Here is a 16933-nt window from a genome sequence, read left to right on the forward strand (position 1 = left end):
AAGGGGTAAATGTTTTTTGCTGCTAATATGAGCTAAGCCTAACTTGTTACACCACATTCATTATACTTTTACACTACTACAACGGATTACACTCTTAAAAAACTTAGAACACTAGTAAGTTGGGTCACAATACACGGCATAGGACAGTTGTGGCAAAATACATAGAATAGAAAAATTGGATATACTAACAGGGCAGGCACTACAAAGTTGTAACAATAAATTGGGAGAAGGCAGAACACTGAAACAATCAGAGGTTACTGGATACCCATGGCATAAACAACTGGGAGCACTAAATTTGCCGTGTTTTGCAACACCCCCTTTTTTACCACCCGGCAACAGCTTCCTACCACCCGGCTGAAAAAAATTTCTGGGGAGAACACTGCATACACTATACTTTCCTATCTATAACATCTGAAGAAACCAGACTTCCAGAACAATGTACCATAGACAGAAGTTACCAAAATTAGGATGTCCATAATGCACAGTAACTCAGCAAATCAGCACAAACATCTCATACCAACTGTCAAGCACGGTCATGGGTAGAGTTTTTTTTTTTTTTTGAGTCAACTATAAAATACTATGTATTCTAAAGACAAATGTGAGATCATACAACCAGACAATGATCCCAAACACACCAGTAAATCCAGAACAGAATGCTTAAAAAAAGAAAAGGTGTAGCAATGGCCCAAAGTACAGACCCAAACACAATCAAAATGCCGTGGCATTAAAAGAGTGTACATAAACAAAATGTCTGCAAGCTTCAATAAACTGAAGAAATATTCTAAGGAAACTGGGCCAAAATACTAACACAATGATGTGAGAGACTGCACTGATAAATTCATACAGAAAATGATTACTTCAAGTTATTGCTGTATTCTACAAATGGTCCATATAGAGAACGCTCTTCCCAATTATTCACTTTACAGCCGTTACTTTGCATCTGGTGGAAAATAAATTTAATCTCCAGATAAGGAAGAGATTCTTTACAGTAAGGTCTGTGAAAATGTGCATATGGCTCCCTCAGGAAGTGGCGATCAAGAATTAAAGGGGCTGTGTTAATAAATACAATTTTTTCTTTACGTAATGTTAAAATATGGAGTTAGGTCCACTTTAAGTAATTTAAAAATATATAAATAATTATAGGAGTAAACATTATACACTTACAAGTGCTCAATGTACAAAATCAATGCAATCATTTTGACAATTTATTTACCTGTAAATAGTATATTCATCACCATCACTACAAGTGATTCTACATAAAGGTGCAAGTTCTGTTAGGAACTGAGCTCCCTGAAATAGAAGATAATTTACAATTAATGATTTCTAAATATGGATTTGAAATAATGATTGGACACAATGACAAACATGAAAGAAATGGGCAGAAGATATTATATTATTAAGTAACTAAAAACTATGACATTAATGGCTTTTTATCATTATTAATATGGGCCCACCAATGAAGATATATGGAACACATGGTCATCTTTAGGCTGCAGTGCAATCTGCAGACTACAGTTTCATGTTTTATAAACCATTGTAGATAAACTGATTGGCTGACTCAAAATTGCTAGGGAGGACTGCAGGTTTCAGTGACAGGTAGGTGTGAGAAAAACACAGGAAAATAGATTAACAAGGCATCATGCATGGGATATTTCAGGGGGGCACCCTGTCTAGCCCCCTAAAAATATACTTCTATCTGCCTACTGTATTCCACTTTTTTTTCTAGAGCAACAAAGAGCTACTTTATATTTATGTGTAACCTTGTCATGTCTGCTACCAAAAAATATAATACTGACAGGCAAGCAGAAGGATTTCTGGCAGAGGGACATTTTTTCTGCTATGAAAACAGCCTCCCTGTATGTGCAGTTTTGAGCTAAAATTATAAAGATTTAGTAGCTTTATAATAGCTTTATCATACTTCAGAAGATTCATCATGGCATCAGAAAGAACCCACTCACCCGTTTCGACTTTCCTGACACTTTATTCTGTAATCTGCTGCAATTAGCACTGATTTGATAATTAATACTGGAAATGGTTTTCCCACTTTGAAGAACTGGATGACATTCGGCCAGTGTTATAACACATATTCTGAAAGCAAAACAACATTGGTGAAAAAAAATCAAATGCATTATGCTTAGTTGCAGACATATTAGTACAGTTCTGAAAAATAATATGGTATATTCTGACAATTACTTTGTAACCTGTCCAAGACCACACACCCTTGATAAGCTTTCTTGTCAGCTCATTCCCTATAATGGGCAGGCCTTACAGTACAGAGATCCAGGGAGCAATGTTTTACAAAGTACAATGGTCAGCAGGACAAGACAGCATGCTGGGGATATATGCACTTCATTAGGAAGCTGCCATCACTGCTTTGTAGCAGTAGCATATTCTGAAACCTTCAAAATTCATTAAAAATAACTACATGTGTTACCATAGGTAAATGCAAGCATTGATAGCACATACAGCACGCACAGAGGGTTATTCCCTATTGTGTAGAAGAATTTCTAAATGTAATTATTACATTCTGGGTGCAAGTTTTAGAATATCTCTTACCGGTTTGAATGTTGCAGTATACAGTAGTCTTCATGCAGCTTTCCTTTCACATCTGAACAAATAAAAAAAACATCACATAACAGCAGAATATTGAAAGGTGTGATGTAAATGTTTCTCTGTGTTTCCTTTTGCTTTTAGTGGTAAAGTAAATGACATCTATGTATCAAACTAAAAGGATATAATGGTATCCACTATACAACAGTAAAATGGATAGATGGCTGACTTTTTCTTGCTGTAAGCTCTTTATTGTTCTTTCTCATGTCACAGCTTTTTGCAGATTCATGGGTAGAAGCTACAAAACTACAAGAGTGGAAATCAGACTTTCGAAGGTAAAGTTGGCTTTTACAATATTTAAATGACATCAGCCCACCTTTTTAGATTTTTTTCAGTAGGCCGAGGTCGGCCAATAAATCACTGAAAATTCAGTCTGACAAGGATTTATTAATTAAAGACAGAAATGTTTCATTATAATATTGGGAACTATAAACACAATTTGTTGATACTTTTTTGGTTTTATATACCTCAAACTTTCCCTAAATCTCCAATAAAAGCGTTTTTTGGTCTTGAACTCAAACATACTATACTAATGGCTATATGAACAATTTTTGTGATTTGCAGCTGTGCAACTTTCTTATTTATGTGAAAAATTTCATCCTCTACATTACAGATAATGACACAGGCAAAACACTACAGCCCAGATGAAAAAAAAAAAGGATTAATAAATATGCCTATGCTCATTTTTCTATTTTGGCAGCTGTCAGAGGAAAAGACATTAGAATATTTTTCCTTCACCTTTTGTTCTGGAGAGAATTTGTTTTATTCTTTATTATAATTCTGATGCTTCCATATTGTGCCCAGGAGCTGGCATTAGCAATTTGGTTGTGCTGCTTATTTTCCATGCATACCAAGGACAGTTTCCAGGGAATTGAATTAACCTGCCTGCATGTTTTTGAACAATCTTTGGGGGACACTTGACTGCCCGAGCACTTATGAAAATTCTTGCTAATAGTTACCTGGCCAGACTTTGAACCTAGGACTCTGTAATTGCTGTAATTAAGCCATCTGCAATTAACCCCCTAGGATGGTTTACCTTAAGGAAACATCAGTAACTGACAATTTTAGTCTGTTGAACCTTACCTGCTTTGTACCATCGTGTAAAATAACGGTCCACAACAGAAGGAAATTCTCGACATCCTTCAGCCATGTAAAGACAATTTACAGTTGAGCAGAGGTTCTGATTACCAAGTCTAAAAAGAACAATTCATTAAAAAACAATGTATAAGTATGGCCAGGAGGAAAGAAAATGAAAAATGTTTTTACAGTTAGGTATGTAAAGCATATTGCATAGGAAATGCATGCACATTGCAAATACTCAAATAAATGTGGTATCTGCCCCTTACAATCCTCAGTACTGCAGAGCTCAGACTGGGAAAGGAAAGAGTAAAGCAGTATTAGGCAAACGTGAGCTGAAGCAAAGAAAACGCTGACAAAAAAAAAAAAAAAAAAGGAAGTGCAGAGTGAACTGCTGCCCCTCAAAGCACAATTATCAGCTGGGGGGGTGGGGGGGATGTAAGGATGACCAAGCATTCCTGCTTGATTTAAATTATTTTTAATAATTTAACATTTTCGACCACTTTTATGAAAAACGTATGGTAACCCTGCCATAAAGTTTTTTTGCACTTCTGATATGTGTGACAATTATCTCTAAATTATGTTCTTGAGTCATCATTATTAAACAGTATTTATATAGTGCCAACATATTAGGCAGCGCTATACATTAAATAGGGGTTGCCTATATACATATACAAACAATGAAACAGGAGGTAAGGACCCTGCTCAGAAGATCTTACAATCTAAGAGAAGGGGAAATAACACACAATGGGAGGGGGATATATAGTGGAGGGAATTAGTGAGGGTTTTTGGAGACAAGAAGATGGGTTTTGAGTGCACTTTTAAATGTGCAGAAGGTAGGAGCAAGCCCAACATGACAAGGAAGACCATTCCAGAGAGTCAGACAGTCCTAGAAAAGTCTTGGAGCCGTGCGCGTGATGAGGTTATGAGTGAGGAAGTTAGTATTAGGTCATTGGACAAAAGCAGTTGGCGGAGTATTTTTCTATTAGGTCAGAAACTGTGAAGGGATTTTAAAGCAAAGCACAGGAGCTTGAATTTGATTCTAAGGTGAAATGGAAGCCAATGAAAAGAACTACAAAGAGAGGCAGTGGAAGAGGAGCGGTGGGAAGGATAGATGAGTCTGACTCTCTCCTGTGAAGAGGAGGATGTTACAGTAGTCCAGACGAGAGATAAGAGCGTGGACAAGGAGTTTAGAGGTCTCTGGGGACAGGTAGGGGTGGATTTTGTAAATGTTGTGCAGGTGAAAGTGACAGGACCTGGAAATGTTCTGAATGTGGGGTGAAAGAGGACAGAATCAAAAGTGAAGCCAAGACAAAATGCCTTCAATAATGCACACTGGCATTGGTTCACAATGTACAGCTCTGGGGGTAAATTTGACCCCAACAAAGAGGGGAGGGACTAAAATCAAAATCAGTAGGCTGTAGATAAAAAGGTGGAAGAGCCTTGAGCTCAAAAAAATCAAGAGTTAGCAATTAAATTAACTGATGAAATAATTATCAATGTAGGAGGGCCCATAACTATAACCGTATGTTATACCTGACTTCACACAAAACCCACTCATTGATGTTAACTATCTCTACATCTGTAACTTCACATGGTTGTGGTGTGTTCCCATAGGGAATAGGGGCAGCAGTGATTGGTACTTATACTGCTTCCAGCAGATACTTCTTTTTAAGAACCAGCACTGCACAGCCATGAAGAGCTTTGCTGAATTGCTTTATCCCGAAGCAGGGCTAAACCTATCCTAACACACCAAACAAGCCATTATACACAGGCAGGTCACCAGATACCACTGTATATGTATTCACATGAAAAAAAGAAATATTCAGAATACTAGTAGAATCTTTACATAGGAAAAGATAACAAAATAAAACCATCTAGACAAGCATAGATGCTGCCTTGCAAACGAAAAGAAATAAGCAAAAACAGCCTTGTACCCCTAGTTATAACATACAATCCAGCACTAGAAGGGATGAGATAATTAAAGAGCTGCAATCCATGATAACAGCAGATTTTGATAACAAAGAAATTTTCCTAAAGCTCCCAAATGCTGGCTTTGAGGCAGTCACACAACCTCAGACACAACTTAATAATCAGGAAATGTTACTGACTATAGAGATGCAAACTGTGCAGCCACATTATTACAATAACAAAGCGTCAAACACAGAAAAGGAATCTATATTATTATTGGATTGAAAGAGGAGCTTCCAGTGATGTGGGGAAGTGATGACTGGGACTTCTTTCTCTGTGACTCTTCTTCCTCCCTTTCATCCCAGAGACACTAATCTGCCCCTTATCTAATTACATTTTTTATTTTAAGCTGTGTTCACACTACTACCACAAGTACAATGCTACATGTTGCCTCTATCTGTGGCAGCTCCATATGGAATGAATGGGGGTGATGAGTGGTACTTTGACTGTTAAAGAACCAGCATCTGCATGTTTGTCAAGACAGAGTGACAAGATGTAACATTACCACACCAACGAAGCTTGAAAATAACAGATTGATGTAATAATACAACAGCAGGAGTACAAATATATCTACTATCACACTTTAAGCTTTAGGAGATGACATCATCAAAGGCAGACAGAAACGCATTGTAATAATAAAATTGTCCCACAGGGGTAGCAGAATTTCTTCAATATAAAACGCACATTAGATTAGCAGAGCTGCACATGCACATCTCAGCATTGTTTGCTGGGATACCCAGCACATCCTAGTTTCCCCTGCAGGTGCCAAGATTGAATAACTACATTATATATCTACCCTCCTATTGTGTGTTACTTCCCCCACCTCTTAGATTGTAACCTCTTCAGGGCAGGGTCTTCTTCTCCTCCTCCTGTGTCACTGTCTGTATTTGGTAGTCATTTGCAACCCCTATTTAAATGTACAGTGCTGGGTTTTATGTTGACACTATAAAAATCCTGTTTAATAATATTATTATTACTGGCCTAGCCAATCAAGATGGCCAAACATCAGAACAAAAATGAAATAGGCTGGGGGTGACCATGACTGAGTGAGGACAGGTGGGTGTACTTAAAAAAAATAAAAAACTTCTGCTATCAAGCTTTGGCTAAAAAAATAAACTATGTTACGAGCAACGTTGTTATATTAGAAATTATCTGTGTAAAGATAGAACAAGAATTTATGAAAACATTTGTAGACAGATTTATATTGAATTTTATGGAATGATTTCACACTCTCAATTCTGTGATTAAAGGCCATCCCTATGCAAGGGTTTTCAGTTATGGCACAACAGACAGTAGGGTGCTGTGTGATAACACAATCACAAACCTCTTCTTCACAATGAAGGGCCCTTAACTCAGTGTTTCTCCTTATGTGGGGAATGCAGCCAGAAAAACTATACAGGGCAGGTAAAGACTAAAGGGGAAACCTGCAGCCTGCTTGCGTTACATACCCTAGGAGGTTGTAGGCTGCTTATTCTGCACATGCTTGATACAAGGGTCTTTCCAGTAAGGTAAAGAAAAAGGGTTCGATCTCAAACATGCAATGTATCTACAAAAAGAAGAGAAACAGCAAGGGATCTTTTTCTTTTTTTTGTGAAACTTTTACTTTAAGAAGCAGAAATGCTGAATTGGGAGACCTTCTTTTTGAAGGTATGTGGTGCCCAGAGCTCAGCTTTAATGCTTACAAAACCTACACGGCGACAACTTCCCAATCACAATAATAAATGTTACCTAGCATTTTATATGCACACTGTGTAGGCCATACAAATAGCTGCAAATTGTCCTTATATATTCTGGTTCTAGAATTATCACTGCTGCAAGAACTGACCACCTAGTCCATAAAATGTGCCAAGGTCTTTAATGAACTACAAAAGGTTCCACCAAATTCAATGTTCATCATCATTTTTTAAAAAAAGGACATGGAAGGTAAACTTCAGGCCCATTGCATTTGACACTTTTGCACTTTGTACTACAATTCCCATCATGCCTTGCCACAAGCTGAATTCCCATGTACCTGGTAGATTTTAGTGTGCTACTGTACTGTAAAGTGTAGGAACACAAACTTTTTGTTTTCAAGTTTGGCAGTACCCAGACGTACAGGGCACTCTTCTATCAATGCTACAGTACTCTTCCTTTTGCACATCTTCCCCTTGTACCAGTGTTTATGGCAAAACCCCTCTGCATATTTCCAGTGCAGTATTATTAACATTCATGCTTCCAAAGCCTGCATGCTCTTTCATGTGCACACCCCCCCACCATGTGCATACCTGTGCAGTGCATAGGCCAATAGGCTGGTCACCTGACCCCCATCATAGAACCACGACAAATCTGCATATTGGGCACTCTTTTTAGGAGCAAGGGTTCAATTTTATTTTGAAAAAATAAAAACATTTCAGTGCATGATATTGCATTTTTTCAAATCAGTTTAACTAATGTCCATTTCACTTTCCTCCAATGTAACCTCATCTATTTCCCTCTTCTTCAGTGACACCATCTTCGCTGGCCAGCCTGAAATATTTTAACTTCTAGTTGGGAGCTAATTTATTTATTTAAGCAATTATCCCCAAGGAATAGAGTAAAAAATGTCCAATTGTGAACAAGGAATGTTTACACTACAATAACTTGTGAATTATAGATCGCCAGCAGTGACAATAGTGGCTTTCCATCCAGAAATAAACACCTTAGGCTACGTACACACGTACAATAATTATCGTTGGAAACGAACGATTGACGACCAATCATCCCATAATTGTTTAAAAAAAAGTGCACAACGATTGGCCAACAATAACGATGAATGTCGCTGGAAATGAACGATTGTCCTGGCAGATCGTATTGGGTGAGGATCGGTCGGTATCTTTTGTGTATACGGTCATTTAGTGATGGTGGAAGGTTCTGCGATACACTTTCTCAGGTACACATCACTTCCTGCATCGTTCAATCATATCTGGTGTGTGTACACTATTGGTGGATTATATTTGAATGATCAGATTGTTACAGCACTGTGCAGAATCATGCATTATACGATCATTCCAAATAATCATGAATAAATATTAATCTGTTAGTTGTTCGTTTTCCAACAATAATTATTCTACATGTGTACCTAGCCTTAGTCTAAAAAAAATGTATTTATCAACATCAAAAGCAACATGTGTCACTTCAAACAAATATAACCTGCAAAGCATGCTGGCTTAGAGATTAGCACTCTGGCTTTTGCAGCACTAGGTCCCAGGTTTGAATTTCAGCCAGGACTCTATCTGCATGGAGTTTGTAGGTTACTATGCGTAGGTTTCCTCCTATTTTCCAAAAAAAAACATGCAGTTTTGTTAATTGGCTTCCCCCTAAATTGACCTTAGACTTTAATAAAGACATATGACTATGGTAGGGACATTGGATTGTGAGCTCCTTTGAGGGACAGCTAGAGGCACGACTATGGACTTTGTACAGCACTACGTAATATGTCAGTGCTATATACTGTGTAATAATATTAAAAAGTATGAAGAAATAAAATAACATAAACATTGTGTCTGTTAAGTTCAAATAAATGGAATAATTGCACATATTATAAATCACATCAGCAACCAAATAGTTAACCCCCCATTATATCCCCATTGTCACTACACAGCCCGTCTGCAAGGAAACCCAACAGCACAGTCATTAACCCCTCAGTGTAATATCAAGCCGTGCTGGCACGTGCTGCTCCGCCAGTCTGCACTACAGCTGAGAAGTTCAGTAAGCAAATAGTTAACTCCTCCATCTGCTTTTAACCCCTGCTGTGTCACACATTGACATATGAAGTGCATGCTGCGGATGGTATTGCAGGCAGAATAAAGCATATGGCACAACCAGCATAGTACATGGCATTCCGTGCTCCTCAGACACCAGGAGTAATGTAACTGCTTTACTACACAACCCCCAACATGTTACCTACCAAATACTAATCCACTCCACGGGGATCTCCAACGTCAGGGCAACGTGCTGAGGTCACAAGCTCCGCCCCTACGTGCTTCACCAAAACAAGCGTCACCAGGGGAGGGAGACAAACAGCACGTTACCATATATATACTAATACAGAGGATCACATGGGGGGGATGTTCACATTTGTGGTTTTACTTCAAACTACTTTAAAATGCTTGTAGAAAATCAGTTTCCATTAAAATTTATAAGTTTGTTTTTTGTAGCTAACATCACAGGTGTTTTCAGACGATTGCGCTGTACATTAAATAGGGATTGCAAATGACAGACTAATACAGACAGTGATACAGGAGGAGAGGACCCTCCCCCGAAGAGCTTACAATCTAGTAGGTGGGGGAATTTCACACGCAATAGGATGGGAGATATGTAGTGGTGGGAAGTAGGGACAAAAGACAGAAGAAGATGGGTAGGCAAGTTTGAAAAAATGGGTTTTGAGTGCTATTTTAAGTGAGCAGAAAGTAGGAGCAAGCCGAATAGGACGAGGAAGACCATTCCAGAGAGTTGGGGCAGCTCTAGAGAAGTCTTGTATCCGTGCATGTGATGAGGTTATGAGTGAGGAAGTCATTAGCAGGTCATTGGAGGAGCGGAGAGAGCGCCTGGGGGAGTATTTTTTTATCAGGTCAGGAATGTAAGTGGGACAATAACTGTGTAGGGATTTGAAGGCAAATCACAGGAGCTTGAATTTGATTCTCAGGTGAAATGGCAGCCAACGAAGAGAACTACAAAGAGATGCAGCGGAACAGGAGCGGTAGGAAGGATGGATGAGTCTGACTGTAGCGTTCATAATAGATCGTAGAGGAAAGAGTTGTGGAATACCAGATAGGAAGATGTTACAGTAGTCCAGACGAGAGATGATAAGAGCATGTACAAGGAGTTTGGTGGTCTCAGGGGACAGGTAGGGGCGGATTTTGGAGATGTTGCGTAGGTGAAAGTTACAGGACCTGGAAATGTTCTGTGGGGGGTAAATGAAAGGGCAGAGTCAAAGGAATAACAGTGTTGTTAACAGTTAGATATATGTCAGGGGGGGATTTGGAATATGAGGGGGGGATGATGATGAGTTCTGTTTTATCAAGGCTGAGTTTCAGGAATCGGTCAGACATCCATGATGAGATGGCTGACAGGCAGCATGAGACCTTATCCAGGACTGAGGGAGACAGGTCAGGGGTGGGCAGATAAATTTGAGTGTCATCAGCATACAGATGGTACTGCAAGCCAAAGGAGGATATGAGACTACCCAGAGAGGAGGTGTACAGAGAAAAGAGAACCGGTCCAAGGACTGACCCTTGGGGAACACCAACAGGGAGGAGAGTGGGTGAGGAGGAATTACCATTGAAAGAAACTTGAAAGGAGCGGTCAGACAGATAGGAAGCAAACCAAGAGACAGCAGTGTCACAGATGCCAATGGAGCGCATGATTTGTATTAGAAGGGGGTGATCAACAGTGTCAAAAGCAGAGGAAAGATCACGGAGAAGGAGCAGGGAAAAGTTGCCTTGAGACTTAGCTCTGATGAGGTCATTGGCTACTGTAGTAAGGGCTGTTTCAGTGGAATGGGCAGCTCTAAAACCAGACTGGAGGGGGTCAAGGAGAGAGTTGATGCTCAAGTAATCGATGGAACTTTTGTTGACAAGGCATTATAAGGGTGTTCTATAGGACGGTAGTTAGACCGTAGGGAGGGGTCCAGTGAGGGTTTCTTCAGGATAGGGAGAATAATGACATGTTTGAAAGCGGAGGGGTATCTACCAGTGGAAAGGGAGAGGTTGAATAGTTTGGTTAGGGCGGGGGCCAGGGTGGAGGAATGGGCACGGAGTATATCAGAGGGAATTGGGTCAAGCAAACAGGTAGGAGATGGAGACAATGAAAGAAGAGAAGAGACTTTGTGCCTAGTAAGAGGGCCGAGGGAGTTTAGTGATGATTTACAGGTGGAAGGGGTGGGTATGATTGGAGTGACTCAGTGAGCAGAGACATCATGTCTGATTTTGTCAATTTTATTTCTAAAGTAGGCGGCAATGTCTTGGGCAGAGAAGGTTGTTGTGGGGGGAGCCGGTGTGGGGTTTAGGAGGGAGTAGGAGGGAGTCAGTTGTTGGGAAGAGGTTGCGTGGGTTGGAAGCTTGGGAGGAAATGACTGTGGAGAAATAATTTTGCTTAGTGACAGTGAGCTTTATGTTAAAGCTTTGTAGCTTGGCTTTGTAATCCATGAAGTCAGCGCTGAGGCCAGATTTCCTCCACTTGCACTCAGCAACACGAACAGTCTTTTGTAGCTGTTTAGTGTGGTTGTTGTGCCAGGGTCGGGGGTTGGCAGGGAGGGGGTATCGGAAGGTGGCAGGAGCAACATTATCCAGAGCCAAGAAAAGAGAGTGGTTTAACAGCTTCATCAAAGCTTAGGCTAGGTACACACATGCAATAAATGTCGGAAAACGTACGACTAATGACAGATCAACAATTATTCATGATTATTTTGAAAGATCGTATAGTGCACGATTCTGTATATACTGTAAAGATTTGATCATTCAAATATAATCCACCGATAATGTACACACACTAGATACGATCGTTTGAACGATGCAGGAAGTGACGTCTATTGCAGAACCTCCGCGATCACTACACGAATCTACACAGAATAGATAGCGAACGTTCGTCGCCCAATTAGATCCGCCGGGACGGTTGTTCGTTTCCAGCAACCATCCTCGTTCATCGGTGTTGTTGGCCAGTCGTTGTTCACTTTTTTGTTAACGATTATTGATCGGTCAATTGTTAATCGTTCGTTTCCAATGACAATTATTGCACATCTGTACGTAGCCTCAGTGTAGAATCTTTTGGCAGTTTTGCTGCCCTGCTTCCTCCATAAACTTGAACTTAACCTCTTACAATCGCCTATGCAGGCTTTTTCATTATTGTTTGCAGGCGTTTTTAAAGCCTGTAAATTGTTCAGAATCCCTAGAAACAGGAAAAAAACTTTCACTTTTACTCATACACATTGTGAGGTAAGATGGTGCTGTGCTGACTGAACTGGTGTGGGCCCATATGGAGCTAAGGGACATCAGCAAAACAAACTACATGAATACCACCCGCAATTCTAAAATATTTTTTACTTACTATAGTTCATTTTTATGTTTCAGCCATATGTAATTATGAGTACCAGCATGAAAGTCAGGTGTAAAAAGGTGTGGCTTTGGCTGAGGCAGAAAGGGAGCTAGATGTATGGGTATGGGTAGGCAAACAGGTGGAAGTGGAGGTTCAGGCTCCACTGTATAAACAGCAACAGTAAAACAGAAAAACAACAAATAATACACATGAATTGGTATGTAGGAATACATCAAAAACATTAAAATGATATTATCCATTTAAACTTTGTAACCTAAGAGGTGTTGAACTATGTTTGACATCATATGTTTATTCTACTGATGTCTGGTTACTAGTTGGTGCTCTACTTCTTTTGTTTTAAACCCATTATTTGCCCCTTCACCCCCCCCCCCCCCCTTTTTTTTTACTTTTTTTTCTCTTTTTTTGCAAATTTGTTGTGTAATGTTATTGTTTACTTTATTTGAAAATTAAAAAAAAACTTTGAAACAAAAAAAATGGTATTATCCAACATTAGCTTTTTTATATATTTAATTACCTAATTTAAACAACAGTAACATTAACTGCGATAAAAATTTGTTTTTGTAAAAGGTTAAATATGAAAAAAAAACTAATCATATTCCATGAAAACAATATTTATACCATTAAATAATTTCAAAACATTAGGAAATGTAAAAATATAACATCATTCCTTACTATAAAAATAATAACTTAAGGATTCTAAATGTATTGATCCCCTGTGTTTCTAACTGAATCTAGTCAGAATATTGCCCCTTCAGCATCTGGTAACTTTATTAATGAGTTTCAATTAACTTATTTTTAAAATAGGATTATTTTAAAAAAAGAGGATACACATATATATTATGTCTATTTATAAAACAGGGAATTTAACATTCAAATTCACATCAAATTCACTGCTTTAAAAACAATTTTTTAATGTTCCTAATATATTCTAGTATTCTCTTATGTAAAATTTTATTAAATGATGCTGTATATAAACTACCAGTATTCTGAGAGAGGAAGGTAATAAATACTTTCTCTTCTTATTATTCAGAATACTCAATGTAAAACCTTTATTAATAAGTTCTATCAATTTGTTTTTATATAATATTAATAATAATATAATAATATAACTGGAAGATAATAATTTACTAATGACTGGAAGTCAAATAACTATCACAATCTTCTGAAATTAGGGTCATTTCTTTTAAATAATCACATGTGGTTAGAACTACAATTTGCAGGGTGAATAATATTTTTTATATTAGATGATAAGGGCTTAAATATCTCCCTAATAATCATATTATGACTCTAGCTTCAAATGTTTTTGTGAGGTGAAGTTTTTCAAGATTATTTATCACAAAATCTTTAAATAATGAAATCCACAATTAGGATAAAACAAAGATGGCCTGGAAGGGCCTAAATGTAGTAAGGTGGGGATATCACTAGAAGAAACAGTCCATCCAGAATCAATGGCACCACCCATTAAGCAGCAGTTACATGGGATAACAGTAAGACCCATGTCCCGTGACTGTTTTTTTTAACATTCTGATGCTGCAGTGCCCAGCCACCAGACCTCATATACCAGAGTAAAATTTCAGATGCTACTGCAGCTTAGATCCAAAGGCAAAACCCTCAGTTATAATATTTCTTATTACATAGGTTTTACTTTACTCTGAACTGCCATGGTGTCTGGGATCTAGAGAGTGGAATAAAGATTTGGGGGGGACAGATGTGTACTAATGAGTGGGGGAGCAATGTCTACTTGGAGATGTGTGCTGTGGGGAAATTTGACCTGAATTGTATGCAATGAACATTGGCCTGTGCATTGCACGATCTTGACCACTGCACTCTGCTCTATGCACTCCTGACACCTGCACTCTGTGCATTATGACAGCTGAACGTTAAGCTTTACTCACTCCTAAAATTTGCACTTTATGGTTTACACACTCCTCACCATATTATTACTCTGTAAGTTATCTTTTCTCAACCCCTGCACTTTGTAAGTTACCTAATGTCAGACTTTTTAAAAAAGTTTCCTTTTTAAAGTCGTTTCAGACAAAGTGTCTATATGTCATGTGCAGAAAAGGGTATGTAATGGTTTCATTTTTTGATTGCACTGATGTTTATACATTCCTGTGAGGCTCCTGCTTCTGGTATATGTCCCAAAAATACAACTGGTGGGTTCAGGTTTTATTATCACATTTGGTGCACCATACCGTCTACCCCTTCCTTCTGGGTGCCCCAAGTCTTTCATAATCGTATACTCTTGAGAACTAGTGGATGGTTTTGCATTCCCCTACTCTAGCACTGACAGCCTTTTTTGGGACAGAACCCCACAGGATACCGACACACCTATAGTGGCAATTCTGGGGTTTATAAACTCAAAAACAAGCCCAAAAAGGAAGTTTGGGTTAAGCCGATTCACAGAAGGGTGTGCTAACAGTTTGGACCAAACTCAATAGTTTCCTGAAAAAATTGGTATAAGTGACCTGACCTCAAACATGCTGTTGGAAGAATTAATGCGTAAAAACACGGCACAACAAGTAAGTGAAATCCAACTAAGAAAGGTAACACTTGTCTAACAGTGAAGGTAAGTGAAGGTAAAAGTTAGAAGGTTCACTTGTGGAGGGTATTTGTTATTCAAAGGGTGAAATATCTACACTAAGAGGGGGTTCTAAAACAACAGGGTGGAAGGAATGATTTGCTAACAATGAAAAGCTGGATCATGACCTAAAATGTAAGACAAAGTTTAATTCAAAAAAATGATTTGTACCTTACCACTGTAATGTCAGCAGGCAGTTATCGGCTCTGGGCTTCCAATCCCCGGTAGCGGCCAAGAGCTCTCCTATTCCCTCAAGTGACCCTCACATAGATGAAAAGGGCCTAATCTTGCGGATCTTTCTCTCTTCTTTATTATGGCCGGTTGCAGCAACAGCAATAATCAGGCTACGTGTCTCACACAGCCAGCAAACATGCCAGGGGTTACACCAGCAATTCCACTTCAAATTTTACTTTTGTTCTTTTGATACTATATTAAAATGTATCAAAAAGTAAATGTCATTTTCCAAACAAGCTTGAGTCCAATTCCATCATTCTTGAGTGATTTCCCTCTTACCTCACCATGATCAACATGTAAAATACTCCCATGATCTTCCCCCGCTTTAGGAAAGGCAAAGGACTTTACACGCCAGAGACACAAAATATCATAAAGGAGATTCTAAATCTTTACAGCCTCTTTTGCATATGCTCTGGGACCTACTCTATGGCTTGCGGGATCCCAAATTACACCAATGGCCCTCCTCTACTTCAGGGAAAACCCTAGGACCTAGGGCTCTAACCCACTTCAGAACTTGTGACTTATCCCTGACATAGGGGTGCTAATTGTTATGGAGAGGATACCAAAATTTCATAGCAATACAAACACTGAAGGACCCGTTATCTTCCCTCCAGAACTCCAAAACACTCTAGTGGCCGACTCTCACTTTTGAGGAAATGCATGAAAAACCTTTACTTTTACAGTGACCCCCTTCAAATGCCAACTTTTTGCCAAATTTCATGGCCTCCCTCTCCCATGGACCAAGACCTACCCTCTATTAGGGGTTCTAAACTACTCTGATGGTCTCACCCAACATTAGAGAAAGCCTCTGAGCCATACTCAGAATACGTTTCCTCCCTGGGAATCCACATCAGTGATATGATTCATGGGAGAAGGGGTGGAATAGTAAAGCCATCCCCCCTTCTCTTTTCATGACTTCATCTTTGCCAACCATGTGAAAATACTATTTTAAAATGAAGAAAAGAGTAAACAAGAGAACAAGTAAAGGCGTCCTCTTTTTTAGACTTATTTTATTTACACTTTCATGCTTTTACATTTTTTCCACATGGTATGTTTTTGTGTAGCCTTTTCTGCCGCCCAAATCAGGAACAAGCCTTGTGTGACAACCCTACCTTGACATAAATAAATATTATGAGTGATACATTAGAATAAAGAGAGGACTGTCAGTTTAGGACAGGGAATGTGTGAAAGACTGAAACTTTATAAAGTCAGTTATGATGCCGCCTACCAAACACTTGTTGTGTGAGACATTGCCCCTGATTCATCAATAAAATCCGCGCTCGCTGGAAGCGCGAAAGTACGCGCGGCCATCGATCGCGGTTTACCGCGGTCCGGACTCGAGTGTGCGCGTACACTCGCCTCACTACCAGCCGGATTCCTGCCTTCACA

At 39.0% G+C, this 16933-nt stretch overlaps 1 protein-coding gene across 1 annotated transcript in view; it reads right to left on the reverse strand.

The window, feature by feature from the left end:
- The window catches only part of ABITRAM (actin binding transcription modulator), a 16136-nt gene extending 6466 nt beyond the window's left edge, over nt 1-9670 (reverse strand). The window contains exons 1-5 of the mRNA XM_072411886.1: nt 9584-9670; nt 3694-3803; nt 2557-2608; nt 1959-2088; nt 1214-1290 (exon numbers count right to left, since the gene is read on the reverse strand). Of these exons, the coding sequence (XP_072267987.1) occupies nt 1214-1290; nt 1959-2088; nt 2557-2608; nt 3694-3760 (326 nt within the window). The 5' untranslated portion in view covers nt 3761-3803; nt 9584-9670. The remainder of the gene's footprint in view (nt 1-1213; nt 1291-1958; nt 2089-2556; nt 2609-3693; nt 3804-9583) is intronic.
- Nucleotides 9671-16933: the final 7263 nt, after the last annotated feature.

The sequence above is a fragment of the Pyxicephalus adspersus genome, chromosome 5 (assembly GCF_032062135.1).
Source record: "Pyxicephalus adspersus chromosome 5, UCB_Pads_2.0, whole genome shotgun sequence".
Taxonomy (NCBI): domain Eukaryota; kingdom Metazoa; phylum Chordata; class Amphibia; order Anura; family Pyxicephalidae; genus Pyxicephalus; species Pyxicephalus adspersus.